Source organism: Diabrotica virgifera, chromosome 1, assembly GCF_917563875.1.
Source record: "Diabrotica virgifera virgifera chromosome 1, PGI_DIABVI_V3a".
NCBI classification, from domain to species: domain Eukaryota; kingdom Metazoa; phylum Arthropoda; class Insecta; order Coleoptera; family Chrysomelidae; genus Diabrotica; species Diabrotica virgifera.
Window position 1 is genome coordinate 26325561 of NC_065443.1, and position 15182 is coordinate 26340742.

General features: G+C 35.3%; 1 protein-coding gene across 1 annotated transcript in view; it reads left to right on the plus strand.

Annotated features, from left to right (window-relative positions):
• Positions 1-15182, plus strand: part of LOC114328867 (dedicator of cytokinesis protein 7) — a 139635-nt gene that overhangs the window by 90556 nt on the left and 33897 nt on the right. Inside the window, exons 15-16 of the mRNA XM_028277835.2 lie at positions 8369-8678; positions 13640-13953. Coding sequence (XP_028133636.2) covers positions 8369-8678; positions 13640-13953 — 624 coding nt within the window. The remainder of the gene's footprint in view (positions 1-8368; positions 8679-13639; positions 13954-15182) is intronic.

Below are 15182 nucleotides of genomic sequence, written 5' to 3' on the forward strand. Positions count from 1 at the left end.
TTTTCCTAAAATATTGGAAAATGCCCTTTTTTCAAAATAACTTAAAAAGTATTAAGGATACTAAAAAGCTCACGGAGTAAAAAGTAGGTAGGTTTTGCTTTTATAAATATGATAGATTCATTTTGTTTTTCTGTTAGACAAAAATTGGTTCAAATATGGCTGTTCATATTTTGCATACTCGTGATTAGTGACTCGTTCAGTCCCTTTCAATCATGTAAAAAATACATAAGTAAATTGTTTGTAAAGCGGTAACGATTAATTTCATTTGGGGTGCTAAGTAGGAGGAGATTTTCACGATTTTTTTACCAAAAAAAAGGAGTCAACTTGATTTTGAGAATAACTCTCTTAGTTTTGATGCTAGAAACTTTTTAAAAACAAAAATGAAGCTTTATTAAAAAAATTTTAAATGGTTTTTCCCGAAAAGTCCTTCATTTCTTGGTTATTTCACGTTGAAATATTTGATTTGGAATTTGACGAATAAGAACGTATTTTTCATGAGCTACACCTTTGCTTTTGCTGGGTCTATAGACTTGACGAGTTCACAATTTTTTTTATATTGTGCTACATTGTTGCTAAGAATATTTTTTTCGATCAAATACTTACTTTTTGAGTTATTTCTGAAAATCGCCTAAAAACGTGAATCTTTTGTCGAAAAATAAACATTTTCAATCGTAAATAACTCGAAAAGTATTAAATAAGTTAAAATTCTATAGAAATAAAATTGCTTAGAATTAGTCAATTTATCCATCTCCGGACTTATTTTAAACGCGCGGTTTTTCACCCCAAAGTAGGGGTGACTGTCACCCCCCGATTTAAAGCAACCAACGGCACAAGCCGTCCAAATTTTTATGCAATTCGGAGTTGATCCTGAAAATTACACGGCATCGCCGTATTTACAGTTCATGTACTGGACTACAAGGTGTTTCTATAATCTGTATTTAATCTTACATAATAGTAATAATCAGACAAAATTGCAAAAAAAAATCATAGATTAAGTAAATTATTTCGTGGGTGAAAATCGGGACAATTAGTGTCCCGATCAGGTACAAATCGGTACGCGTCCCCAGACCCCTGAAAATCGGGACGTCCCGCGCAAATCGGGACACCTGGTAACGCTAGTTATTACTGTACTGATTTATTTATTTGTGAACTATTACGCGAATTGACTTTTAATTATTATTAAATAAATAAAAGACTTACTTGAAATTGTTTAATTTATAACACTTACAATTTAACACTTAATTTTACAATAATATATCTAATTTATTTTACACTTACATACTAACTTATTTAATTCATTTGCAAATATTTATTTATCTACTTTAAAAATACATTTCAACCCGTTCACAAAAACGTAACAATATAATATCGCGTCGAAATTAGTAACTGACTGGCCTGCGAATGAGTTTCGGTTCTTTATATATACTTCGGCAGCGCTCGCTCCGAACGCCGTGGATAGGAATGGTATTGTCTCGTAACCCCGGGAAGCATCGAGAATAATTAGGCCGGGTTGTGAGGCGTCACATTGCCCCCTCCTTAAAAGATGGTTCCTCCTGGAACCTTGTCGGGACTGGAACTGGATGCTGGTATCTGCAACTGGACCCTCTTTTACAACTCCCAGTTGTATAAAAGTGACAGGGGACGGTCTTCTCTCCGCACCAGTAACTATGCGGATTGCAACAGACTAACACCTGGACCTCGGTGTCTTGGAAAATTTCTTCTACCATATTTCGGATAACTCTCCAGTCTAATTGGCTGCATTCTAACTTTGGCATGGCTAACTTTTGCACGTCGGACTCCAACACGTGCTCTCTCAATTGAATTAATGCATCCCATACATCTTGGTAGGTAGGTTGGTCACGGACAGTGTCTTTTGTTACCAGATAGAATAGGTAACGTGATGCATCTTGGAGTTTCAATGCTTTGCCAGGAGCTGGCAGTTGGCATTGAAGTTCTGCAACTCGACCAAACTTCCTTCGGAAGGCGGATGCCAACCCTCGTGCGTCTTTGATACTGGCCGGGATGGTATGGGCCAGCGAATAGTCATCGGGAAGTGCGAGAAGATCTCGCCGTTCTTCAGTGGTAACACCATGTCTTGCTTTACCGGTACCTCCGTAGGCACCCATGAACTCTTCAAAGGTAAGGTCAGGTATTCCTCGAATTTGATTGACTTCCACTTCTTCATCTACGTTGTGGTCTCCCTCGTACGGCGCCAACCGGTTATGGTGGACTATTATCGGCTTTCCCCTAGGAATCTTGCTTATTCGGTAGATAACGTCATTGATTTTCTTGACGATGAGGTACGGACCTTCCCAGAACTGCTGCAACTTGGGAGAACAACCTGTTCGCTTCTTTGGATTATAAAGCCAGACTTTGTCGTGCTCCTTGAAACATCCCTTCTCGGCTTGGGTATCGTATCGTTTCTTCATTCGGTCGCTAGCGATCTGAAGATTAGAACGGACCAACTCATGTATATCGTCCATTCTTCTTCGTAATTCATTCACGTAATCCTCACCAGCAACATCTTCTCCAGGTCGACATCCAAACTCTAGATCACAGGGTAGACGCATCTCACGTCCAAATAGGACTTTTGCTGGTGTTTGGCCAGTTGATTCATTAACAGCAGATCTATAGGCCATTGCGAAGAACGGAAGGTACTGGTCCCAGTCTCGTTGATGATTGGACACCATCTTTGTCAAATACTTGCCGACTGTCCTATTCATACGCTCCACCATTCCATCCGATTGCGGGTGATAGGCCGTGGTCCTTGTCTTCTTCATGCCTAGTTTATCACAGATTCCTTGAAATAGATCGCTCTCAAAGTTCCTTCCTTGGTCACTATGGATCTCCAGAGGTACTCCAAATCGGCTGATGCAGTCTTTGATTAACACATCTGCAATAGTGGCGGCCTTCTGGTCTGGAATTGCGTAGATCTCCACCCACTTCGTGAAGTAATCCATTATCACCAACATGTATTTGCATCCATTGTCACTTTCTGGAAATGGCCCGGCAATATCCAAAGCTATTCTTTCAAACGGACTTCCAACATTGTACTGTCTCATATGAGCCTTTCTTTTCAGGTAGGGCCCGTTACTTGTAGCACAGGTAGTACATTTCTTACACCAGTCCTTCACATCGTCGGAACTATTCATCCAATAAAATCGTTCCCGAATTCTCTGAAGGGTCTTCTTTACACCAAAATGCCCTCCTGATGGACTGTCGTGTAACTGACGAAGTACTTCGGCTACTCTGCTCTTTGGAATCACCAACTGTGTTCTCCTCACCGAACCATCATCATTTTCTATTACTCGTTTAAGCAAGCTGTCTTCCAAGATAAATGAGTCCCACTGGGCCCAATACGTCTTAACTACTGAGCCTAGGCTTGATATTTCTTGCCAAGATGGTCGACGATTTTCTTCTTTCCATTTTCGAATCTTCTGTAAAACTGGATCTTTTTCTTGTTCTTCCTTGATCTTGGTAGGCGTCCACTCGTCGTTGACCACTGTTGTTCTTAGTACTGCTGCTTCCTTTGACTCTGTTTTGTTGCAATGGGAACATTCTGCTGGACACGGTCTTCTAGATAGAGAATCGGCGTTCCTGTGGCTAACTCCGGCCCGATGCTCGATCTTGAAATCATATTCTTGAAGTCGTTCAATCCATCTGGCTATCTGACCCTCTGGATTCTTAAACTGCATTAACCATTTAAGGGCGGCATGGTCGGTTCGGATTAGAAACTTCCTTCCGTAGAGGTATTGATAGAAGTGTTCCACTGATTTTACTACTGCTAGAAGTTCTCTTCTCGTGACGCAATAATTTCGTTCAGGTTTTGAAAGCACTTTACTAAAATATCCAAGGACTCGTTCCTGTCCTCCTTGGATCTGCGACAGCACTCCTCCAATTCCCACATTGCTTGCATCCGTATCTAAGATGAACTCTCCTTCTGGCAGTGGATACCCTAATATTGGCGCTGTAATTAAATGCCTCTTCAAAGTTTCAAAGGCCGTTTGGCAGTCTCCATCCCAGCAATAATCCCTTGCTTCCTCTGTGAGTCGCGTTAATGGCTTAGCGATATCTGCAAACTTCTTAATGAACCTCCGGTAGTAAGTACATAGTCCCAGAAAACTTCTCACTTGATGTTTATCAGTTGGTTCAGGCCATCCCTTAATGGAATCGATTTTTCCCTTATCCACGGCCACTCCTTCTTTGCTGACTATATGGCCTAAATAATTGACGTTACTTTGAAATAGCTGGCATTTCTTGGGGTTTAACATTAACTGGGCAGCTTTAAGTCGATTAAAAACGTCTTCTAAATTCTTCAGGTGGTCTTCAAACGTCTCGCCCAAAATGATTATGTCGTCTAAATACACCAGGCACGTTTTCCAAGATAACCCTCTCAACACATTTTCATAAGCCTCTCAAATGTCGCAGGAGCATTACAGAGTCCAAACGGCATAACGTTGAATTCCCATAATCCAGATCCTGTCGTGAAGGCCGTCTTCTCCTTGTCCACTGGATCCATTTCTACCTGCCAATATCCAGACTTCAAGTCCAACGTAGAAAACAATTTACTTCCAGCCAATGTGTCCAACGTGTCGTCGATCCGAGGCAGAGGATAACTATCTTTCTTGGTAACATTATTCAACAAACGGTAGTCCACAGAACCTCGTAGTTCCATCTTTCTTCTTGACCAGGACCACCGGAGAGACCCATGGGCTCGTAGAAGGTTCTATCACCCCGTCTTTCCTCATTTCTTGAACAATCCTTTCAGCTTCCTCTCTCTTCGCCTGTGGTAATCGTCGAGCGGTTTGACGAATTGGCCTAGCGGTACCAGTGTCAATTTTATGTTTGACAACTGTCGTTCTTCCTGTCTTTCCTCCTTTCGGTACGAATATGTCACGATATTGCCGAAGAAATTCCCTTAATTTCCTTTTCTCCACTTGATTTAGAGATTGGCCTGCAACTGCAACCATTTGGTCGAACTTGTCGTTGGAATTATCTGATGTTGTTGTCTGCCGGATTATGGACGTCACGGGTACACAAGTTCCTACTTTTGTCTCCTTCTTGATGGTCACCGGGTAGTCATTGACATTAATCAATCTAACGGGAATTTCTTTAGCAGAAGTAACCAATTCCTTTCCAATTATGATTCCTCGGCCAACCTCCTCGTCGTGGTTCCATGGCTCCATCATCACAGGTGTTCCTTCTTCTACAATTCCCTGTAGCCGCGCTACGATGATCGTTTCACTCCTCGCAGGCACAACTGTATCTTCTTTAATGGCTGCTAGCACAGTGCTGTCATCATGTGGATGAAGAAATACCTCCTCGTTGCCAACTTTGATTACCTTGCTCTTAAAATCCAATTGAAATCCATGCAAATTCATTACGTCCATTCCTAATATAACATCTTCTTCGATGTCTGCAACTATGACAGTATGGACGAACTTTTCTGCTCCAATCCCTAATTGTATCTGGATTTCTCCGTGGATGTTGGCGTTTTCACCTGTGGCAGTCCGTAGTCGCAACCTCGTTGGTAAGAGTTTCTTACGGCTGTTTAAAACTGACGGTCGTATAATAGTCCTGGTTGCTCCGGTATCAACCAACAATGTATACTTTTTACCATTTATTTCTCCATCTACATATACACTATCTTCACGGCATTTCAAAGAAGCTATTAGTATTAGATGGTCTTTAGAGAAGTTCTGAGTCGAGGCTACCCCCCTAGGGTCTGTCCGTTCTCTTATTTCCTGCTGGTGACTTTCTTGATTTGCGTTCTTACTTAAACTACGTGCGTGGCCCTTTTCGCCACAACTGAAGCAATTCATGGTCTTCGTTTTCTTCGATGTAAAGCCTTTCACCATATTTACCAGCTGGTCAAGTTTGTCTTCATCCTCTTCTTTCACAGTTCGAACTGCACTGTACTCACCAGAGGCCTGCGTAGCTGATTCGAACTCGAGGGCCGCAGACAATACATCGACCCGCGTCTTGTGACGAGCTAATCGCAGTGTTCTCTGCATTTCAAAATCACGAAGACCATCGGTAAATGTTTGAACAGCCAACATTTCCATCATGTCTTCGGGAGCTGTTGGATAAGCAAATCGCACTAGCCTGGCAATATCTAGCTCATATTCTTGAAGAGCTTCATCTTTCTTTTGTCGTCGATTTTTAAGCCGCGCCTGATAGACATACTCCAAATGTTCCTGCCCATAGCGCATGTTTAGTCTCTTCATAAGTTGTTCATAATCATTAGTTTCCTCTACTGCTACGGTCTCAAGTACATCTAAAGCCTCTCCTCGAAGAGCAATAACCAGGTTTACAGCTTTGTCTTTTTCAGACCATCCGTTCGCTCTTGCACCTGCTTCGAACTGTTTCACATAACTGTTCCAGGAAGACTTTCCGTCAAAAGTTGGAATTTTGACTCGAGCAGAACTTACACTGCCTTCAGTTATCGGCCGTGGCTCCGATTTGTATTTGGGCCTATCCTCTTCTATCTTCTTTTCCATCTCCTTGATCTTTACTTCAGAAGCAGAGACTTGGTTTTGTAGCAACGATACTAGTCCATAGAGTTTGGTCACACAGCAGGAAACTTTCGAAATTAATGAAACAAAAGCAGCATGCTTGTCCTCGAATAAATAGGCTTCTGGATCATGACCATCTTCTTTTAGGGCGTCCTTCAGACGTTTGACTAAATCAGCCTTTTTGCCAGTAGAGTTCAGGTCCCTTTCTTCCAATTCAAGCCTCAGATCTGCAGTTGTTAGCTTACACAAGGAAGACATGATCACACACTTTATTTATTACGATTTATATTTTATTTATTTTTAAAAGATTCAACACTATATTTAAGTCGAAAATTTATGTTGATTATATCCACTTCTGATCACCAGTTGTTGGGTTATTACTGTACTGATTTATTTATTTGTGAACTATTACGCGAATTGAGTTTTAATTATTATTAAATAAATAAAAGACTTACTTGAAATTGTTTAATTTATAACACTTACAATTTAACACTTAATTTTACAATAATATATCTAATTTATTTTACACTTGCATACTAACTTATTTAATTCATTTGCAAATATTTATTTATCTACTTTAAAAATACATTTCAACCCGTTCACAAAAACGTAACAATATAATATCGCGTCGAAATTAGTAACTGACTGGCCTGCGAATGAGTTTCGGTTCTTTATATATACTTCGGCAGCGCTCGCTCCGAACGCCGTGGATAGGAATGGTATTGTCTCGTAACCCCGGGAAGCATCGAGAATAATTAGGCCGGGTTGTGAGGCGTCACACTACTTTTAATAAAATATTTTTAATATTTAATTAGGTACATAAGGTGTTCAAAATTACCTCCTAACACATTTATGCACGCCTAAAAACGATCATTGAATGAGCTACTTATTCTACAAAGCATTTGTAAATTAACACATCGAAATACACTTTGTATTCTATTTTTCATCTCATCGCTTGTTGTTGGAGGTATTTTATAAACTTCATTATTAACGTAACCCCAAAAAAATCAGCCCAGTTGATTAAATTCTGGTGATTTGGATGGCCACGCTACTTGTCAATTAAAAAATGAAAATATCTCGAAAACTAATGAATTTAGACATAGGGAATGTTATCTAAAAATTAAAGTACGCTAATGGTACTTTTCAATAGTGATATAAAATACAGGGTGTTCCATTTAAAATTACTGAGAAAATAATGTACTTGCGTTTTGACTCACCCTGTATTTGATATAAAAAAAATTAGCAATATCAATCATTCTTGAAAATTTTGACAATACGTAAAAAATATGGCATTAATAAACCATTGCTGTTCTGTTTATTTTTATTTATACAGGGAGTTGAACTTGTTACGATTTTCGTATAAAATTGGTTATAACTTTGTAAATACCCTGTATAACATAACAAACCTTTATATTTTTGTGATAGAGAAGTTAACAGGATTTCGAATTTAAAATAAAATATCCATTTAAAAAAACATAAGTTTGGTCTGCCACTGTGTTATCGAACACCCTTTAACATTCTAACTAATTTTGTAATGTGAAGCTCAAAGGTGGCTAAAGTTTTTGTTATTAACTTTTATTGCTATCTATTACTATAGCGGATCTATTGAGATTTACCCTACTAATCAATCACCCTGTCTATCGAATAAAGTAAAAGAATTTTCAGGAAAAACATGTTTTTCATTTCAAAGATTACTTATCAGAGTATCTAGTATCAACTTTATAAACATTAAATAAATCTGTAAATAACGTAAAACATAAGTTTAGTTTTCGGTACAATTCTTTAACGTTAACTGTTCTGTTTGTAAATCACAAGTCTACATCACTACTAAAAATTATATATTCACCTTTTAGTTACAAACGAGAAAACTGGGCCTTTCTGGAGAAGTTACTCGAAACATCCTTACGTGCGTTTTATGGGTTTTAAAGAATGTAGAAAGAGATTCGTTGTCTCAATGGTTAGGAGAGTTATCTTCTTCTCGTCTAGCTACACTACTCCATCTTCTAGACGCCTGCGCTAGCTGTTTCGAATACAGGCCGAGAAGAAGAGCTCCACCACCTTCTGGATACGCACATGCACAAAACACTCAAGATATGCGATCCAGGTTGGAAGATGTAATACTGGGACAAGGTTCGGCGAGAGAAATGATGCAGAGAAGAAAAGGTAATAGTTTTTGAAGGTCGCTTAAAATTTTTGCATGAATTTAAAAAAAACTGTATTAGCCCAGGCTGTGGGTGAAAAAACGTGATATAATTCAGGAATTTTTGAAACCTATCAGGTGTTGTAAAGGACGATGCCAGGAATAACTTCTACTAAAATGTGACCAAAAATATTGTGAACTTTTTTTTTAATTGCGATTTTCATTTGTTAAATTTGCAATTTTTAAAGATTTTTAATTTTGCAGCTTAGGATATTGATTTTAGAGAAAAACTTTTTGATAGAAAGTTGTATTAAATTTAAAAACCTACAATTTGAGCTATCGTAAGTTTAATTTCGTTTATTGGTTATTGCAAAACAGCATGCGAAAGGTCCAAAATGGCCGTTTTTTACAATTGCGTTATTTATTGTACAAATATTTTTTTTTATTTTTTAAAGCTTTAAAATGAAGATCTTTCAATTCCAAACATAAAAAAAATGTAAATCCGGATTAACGAATTTGTTGCTTAGATATTATAAATTGTTTATCCCAAGAGGTCAAATGTCGAAGGCTATAACTTTTTGAAGAAAAATCGTAGAGAGTTGTTGTAACATCGAATCTCCTTCTAAAGAGTTATAATTTCATATTCTGATGTAAATAAATGCGTAAAACATTTTTAAACCTCTAATTTTTGGGTTTGAAAATAAGGGGACAAATTTCGTTAAAAACATTTAGAGCTGAAGCGGCCCAGTACATCCTATGAGTTTTTAACTTACAGATTATTGTTGCTGAAAAAGAAACGAAGATTTATAAAAAAATAAAAAATTTCTACGACCAGCTGAAGCCGAGCTAAATGTTGGGTTTGAAAATAAGGGGGCAAATTTCGTTATAAACATTTAGAGCTGAAGCGGCCCTGTACATCCTATGAGTTTCTAACTTACAGATTATTGTTGCTAAAGACAAAACGAAGATTAATAAAAAAATAAAAAAAATTTACAACCAACTGAAGCCGAGATAATTGTTTATTTTTTCTTAAATCGTAGTGCCTTTATTTATAACAATTAAGAAATTATTTTACAGTCATTGACTAAAGAAAGACTTATATTATCTTAAAATAATAATTATTATAAACTATAATTACATTTAATTATTAAAAATTATTTTTAAAATCGGTGCTTTTGCGAGCGGCCGAATTTTGCAAATCGCCCGGTTTGCTTCAAATCCGCGCGCTCGGAAAATTTTTACGTAACTAATGCCCGGTTGCACCAACAGATCTTAAGCTCCAGCTTAGCTAAGCTCTACTTATAGATAGGGCCTCCTTGAGTATCACTTACGTTGCACCATAATTTTAGATTCTTACCTTATTATCAATTATATCTATTATTATTTTAACTATTTAGAATGGGAAATAAGCCACAATATTATTAAAAAATGATTTTTATTAACGTTTCGACGCCCAAATCGGGTGCCGTTGTCAAAATACAAAATACTATTAATATAAACAAAAATGTTGTTGCTTAGTAAAAAAATTCTTCTAATAATTTATTTAATTTGACTCATTTATATCGGCAATTCAGATACATATGATACATTTTAAAGTAGAAGACTTTAAAATGATATTGCCAATATTTATGAGTTGCGTTCCTGGGACGACTTTACTGAAAGATAGTTCATTCGATTACATGAAATCAACCCCAACTCAAGAATATCCGTCACAAAAAAAAAATCATAGCATGTGATCTGCCTTTAAAAAGACAACCACATGCAACGGTGACATTAAAATTCTCGCGTTAGAGATCTCATAGTAAATCACGAGGGAAAACCAGGAAAAACCTCGTGATACTATCCCGACATCGTAAGTATTTGGTCTTACATTTAATTTATTCTCAAAATTAATACCAAATTCTGACTTTACTATAATTTTGTTTAAATTATAAATAATATCAATAATACATGGGTATATAAGTAATACTAAAATATAAAATATGTACTAACTCGACTATTGACTTACTAATTGTGGTATTTTCTTTCTATTGACTTCCTCTTTCAGTATGGGTATCCACATCCTACTGCATTCCACATGAACATAGAGTTCAGTGGAGAGATTCAAGTATAGTCCTGAAAGAAACAGATAGTAAAAAGAGAAAAATCAAAGAAGCGACTCTAATTATGCTAAACGAAACCAATTGTGTCGCAAATTCCTCGGTGGAATGCAGTAGGATGTGGACACCCATACTGAAAGAGGAAGTCAATAGAAAGAAAATACCACAATTAGTAAGTCAATAGTCGAGTTAGTACATATTTTATATTTTAGTATTACTTATATACCCATGTATTATTGATATTATTTATAATTTAAACAAAATTATAGTAAAGTCAGAATTTGGTATTAATTTTGAGAATAAATTAAATGTAAGACCAAATACTTACGATGTCGGGATAGTATCACGAGGTTTTTCCTGGTTTTCCCTCGTGATTTACTATGAGATCTCTAACGCGAGAATTTTAATGTCACCGTTGCATGTGGTTGTCTTTTTAAAGGCAGATCACATGCTATGATTTTTTTTTTTTTTTTGTGACGGATATTCTTGAGTTGGGGTTGATTTCATGTAATCGAATGAACTATCTTTCAGTAAAGTCGTCCCAGGAACGCAACTCATAAATATTGGCAATATCATTTTAAAGTCTTCTACTTTAAAATGTATCATATGTATCTGAATTGCCGATATAAATGAGTCAAATTAAATAAATTATTAGAAGAATTTTTTTACTAAGCAACAACATTTTTGTTTATATTAATAGTATTTTGTATTTTGACAACGGCACCCGATTTGGGCGTCGAAACGTTAATAAAAATCATTTTTTAATAATATTATGGCTTATTTCCCATTCTAAATAGTTAAAATTGTAAAAATGCCACAAGAAAATAGCTTCAGAACAACATCTATTATTATATTATGGTATTCTTATTGTAGTATATTATAATTATATTATATTAATTCTTATGATATTCTCGACTTAAGCTTAAGATCTGTTGGTGCAACCGGGCATTATATTAAATTTTGACCGAAAACAATGTAATAATGTTACCATTATAATTTACAGTGTATTTACCACTATATTTGTTTTTCTTGATAAACTTTTATATCTGAAATCTCATTCCTGAAGAAATAATATTAGAAAAATGATACATATAACTATATTTTTAATTTTTGCATTGTTATATAAATATAATAATAATAATGTTACTTCTTATTATACAATATAAAACTTTTTCTTCTTGTAGTGACTATCCGTTTTGGATGTTGGCGAGCATCATGACAATTTGGTAGACCCCATTTGGAAACTGAGAACCAGGAAGGCAAAGGATTGCCTTGCTAGAAAATTTACGTACGTCGTTCAACACAACAACTACAAATCTTTTTAGAGCAGCAGTACCGATTTAGTGTGCAAGTACAGATTGCCATGATGGTCGCCAACATCCAAAACGGATAGTCACTACAAGAAGAAAAAGTTTTATATTGTATAATAAGAAGTAACATTATTATTTTTATATTTATATAACAATGAAAAAATTAAAAATGTAGTTATATATTTCATATCTATGTATCATTTTTGTAATATTATTTCTTCAGAAATGAGATTTCACATATAAAATTTTATCAAGAAAAACAAATACAGTGGTAAATAGACTGTATGTTTATTATAATGGTAATATTATTAAATTGTTTTCGGTCAAAATTTAATACAAGTTACGTAAAAATTTTCCGAGCGCGCGGATTTGAAGCGAGCCGGGCGATTTGCAAAATTCGGACGCTCGCAAAAGCACCGATTTTAAAAATAATTTTTAATTATTAAATGTAACTATATTTTATAATTATTTTTAATTGAAGATAATATAAGTCTTTCTTTAGTCAATGACTGTAAAATAATTTCTTAATTGTTGTAAATAAAGGCACTACGATTTAAGAAAAAAGAAACAATTATCTCGGCTTTAGTTGGTTGTAGAAAATTTTTATTTTTTTTTATAAATCTTCGTTTCGTCTTCAGCAACAATAATCTGTAAGTTAGAAACTCATAGGATGTACAGGGCCGCTTCAGCTCTAAATGTTTATAACGAAAATTGTCCCCTTATTTTCAAGCCCAACATTTAGCTCGGCTTCAGTTGGTCGTAGAAATTTTTTATTTTTTTATAAATCTTCGTTTCGTTTTTAGCAACAATAATCTGTAAGTTAAAAACTCATAGGATGTACAGGGCCGCTTCAGCTCTAAATGTTTATAACGAGATTTGCCCCCTTATTTTCAAACCCAAAAATTAGAAGTTTAAAAATGTTTTACGCATTTATTTACATCAGAATATGAAAACATAACTCTTTAGAAGGAGATTGGATGTTTCACCAACTCTCTACGATTTTTTTTCAAAAAGTTATAGCCTTCGACATTTGACCTCTTGGGATAAACAATTTATAATATCTAAGCAACAAATTCGTTAATCCGGCCTTAAAATTTTTTTTATGTTTGGAATTGAAAGATCTTCATTTTAAAGCTTTAAAAAATAAAAAAATTATTTGTACAATAAATAACGCAATTGTAAAAAACGGCCATTTTGGACATTTCGCAGGCTGTGTTGCAATAACCAATAAACGAAATTAAACTTACCATAGCTCAAATTGTAGGTTTTTCAATTTACTACAACTTTCTATTAAAAAGTTTTTCCCTAGAATCAATATCCTAAGCTGCAAAATTAAAAATCTTTAAAAATTGCAAATTTAACAAATGAAAATCGCAATAACAAAAAAGCTCACAATATTTTTGGTCACATTTTAGTAGAAGTTATTCCTGGCATCGTCCTTTACAACACCTGATAGGTTTCAAAAATTCCTGAATTATATCCTGAAATCGACCTATTTTTCACCCACAGCCTGGAGTATATTTATTAACTTGCTTACTTGTCCTTCATTTGCATTTAAATACTGTCTTTATTTAGGAGGAGCAGCCCAAGCCTCATCAGAAAAAGTTCGTTGGCGTAAAGAACAACTATATAGACCAACTTCTGATCTCAACGATCGTCCTAGAGATGATATATCTAATGAAATTCACTTAGAGGGACACCTGGCTACTGAAGCTTCATTTATCATTTTGGATACTTTAGAAAGGTGTGTAGCGACCATTTCTCAGTGGGACTCTCAGCAGCATTTGGTTGGACTAGCGTTGTCAGTGTTGTTACATGCTTTGGGCAAAAACCAGAGTACTACAGTATTGCCGCATATGTTTGCTTCTCAAAGAAGCTTGGTATTTAAAGTAAGTGGTGTGATGTTGAGTATAAAAAATATTTTTAAGTCATACTTTATGTCATCTCATATTTATGTGACATTATTGTGTTTTTACGATGAATACGACACGAGCCGCGAAGCTGCGAGTGTCGTATATAATACGAGCATCATAATGACATTTAAATGCAAGTTATATATAGGATTATTTTCTGAACATTCACAACAAAAAAATATAATCGAATTTAAAATTTAAATCAATTTGTGATACTTTCTTGTAGTTAAGTACTTTGTTTTGTAATCAAATTTATTTATTTTGTAACTCAAAAAAAATTAGTTATATGATTAAATTAATTTAAGGCTAAATTTTCAATATCCCTATTGTATCAAAGCATGTACTTTTGACTTGACATTGCTCATTGCCCATGTGCCAACTTTGAGACAGCACGTCATCTCGCGATTCTATTCGCGGTGTGCAAGTACTTGGAAAGGGAAACGAGAAACGACCGTGCGCGAGTCGCGGAGAAATATTGCATCTATCTTAAATAATTCATATTGTCAATTGAAATTGTCAAATTGACGTATATTTCATACCTTCTGTCATTGACGCAGAAAAATTATATATTGCTCCACAATATTGATATGATATGCAATTATTATATAAAGGTAAATTTAATTAATTGTATTTTGCTTGCAGTACTGCATTTTAATAACTATTTTTATTTACTACATACAATTGTTTACGTTTGCTAAACATAACCTGCATCTTATTTTTTCTTCTTATTATTTTTTTGGACTATGGTCTTGACAATTATCCAGCAACCAGGACTAATATAATTGGTCAATATAATTAAAAGTGCGAAAAAAAGTACAGAGCGTAGAAATAGAGGTCGCTTTGCCGAACTTGCACGGTCCCAATTGGTTAAAAATCTGTATCGTAATGAAAATCTGTATCATTATGATCGCCAAATCTGTATCGTGAAGTGACGCCCATTATGATACATGTATTGAAATCATAATTTATATATTAACGTATGAGAGTAGAAAAAGTGCGCTTATGACCCGCACAGGCACAAAGAAAACAAAATTGATAACTCGTTAATAACGTTTATTATTACAGTTGCAAAATATGGAATTAAATTATTATACATAAATATTATAAACTAAAAGTCAAACAATTAGATTTAATGACATCATAACCCACCGATACACACTTGACGGCAAACAACTTCAACAAATTTTTCCTCATATCAAAAACAT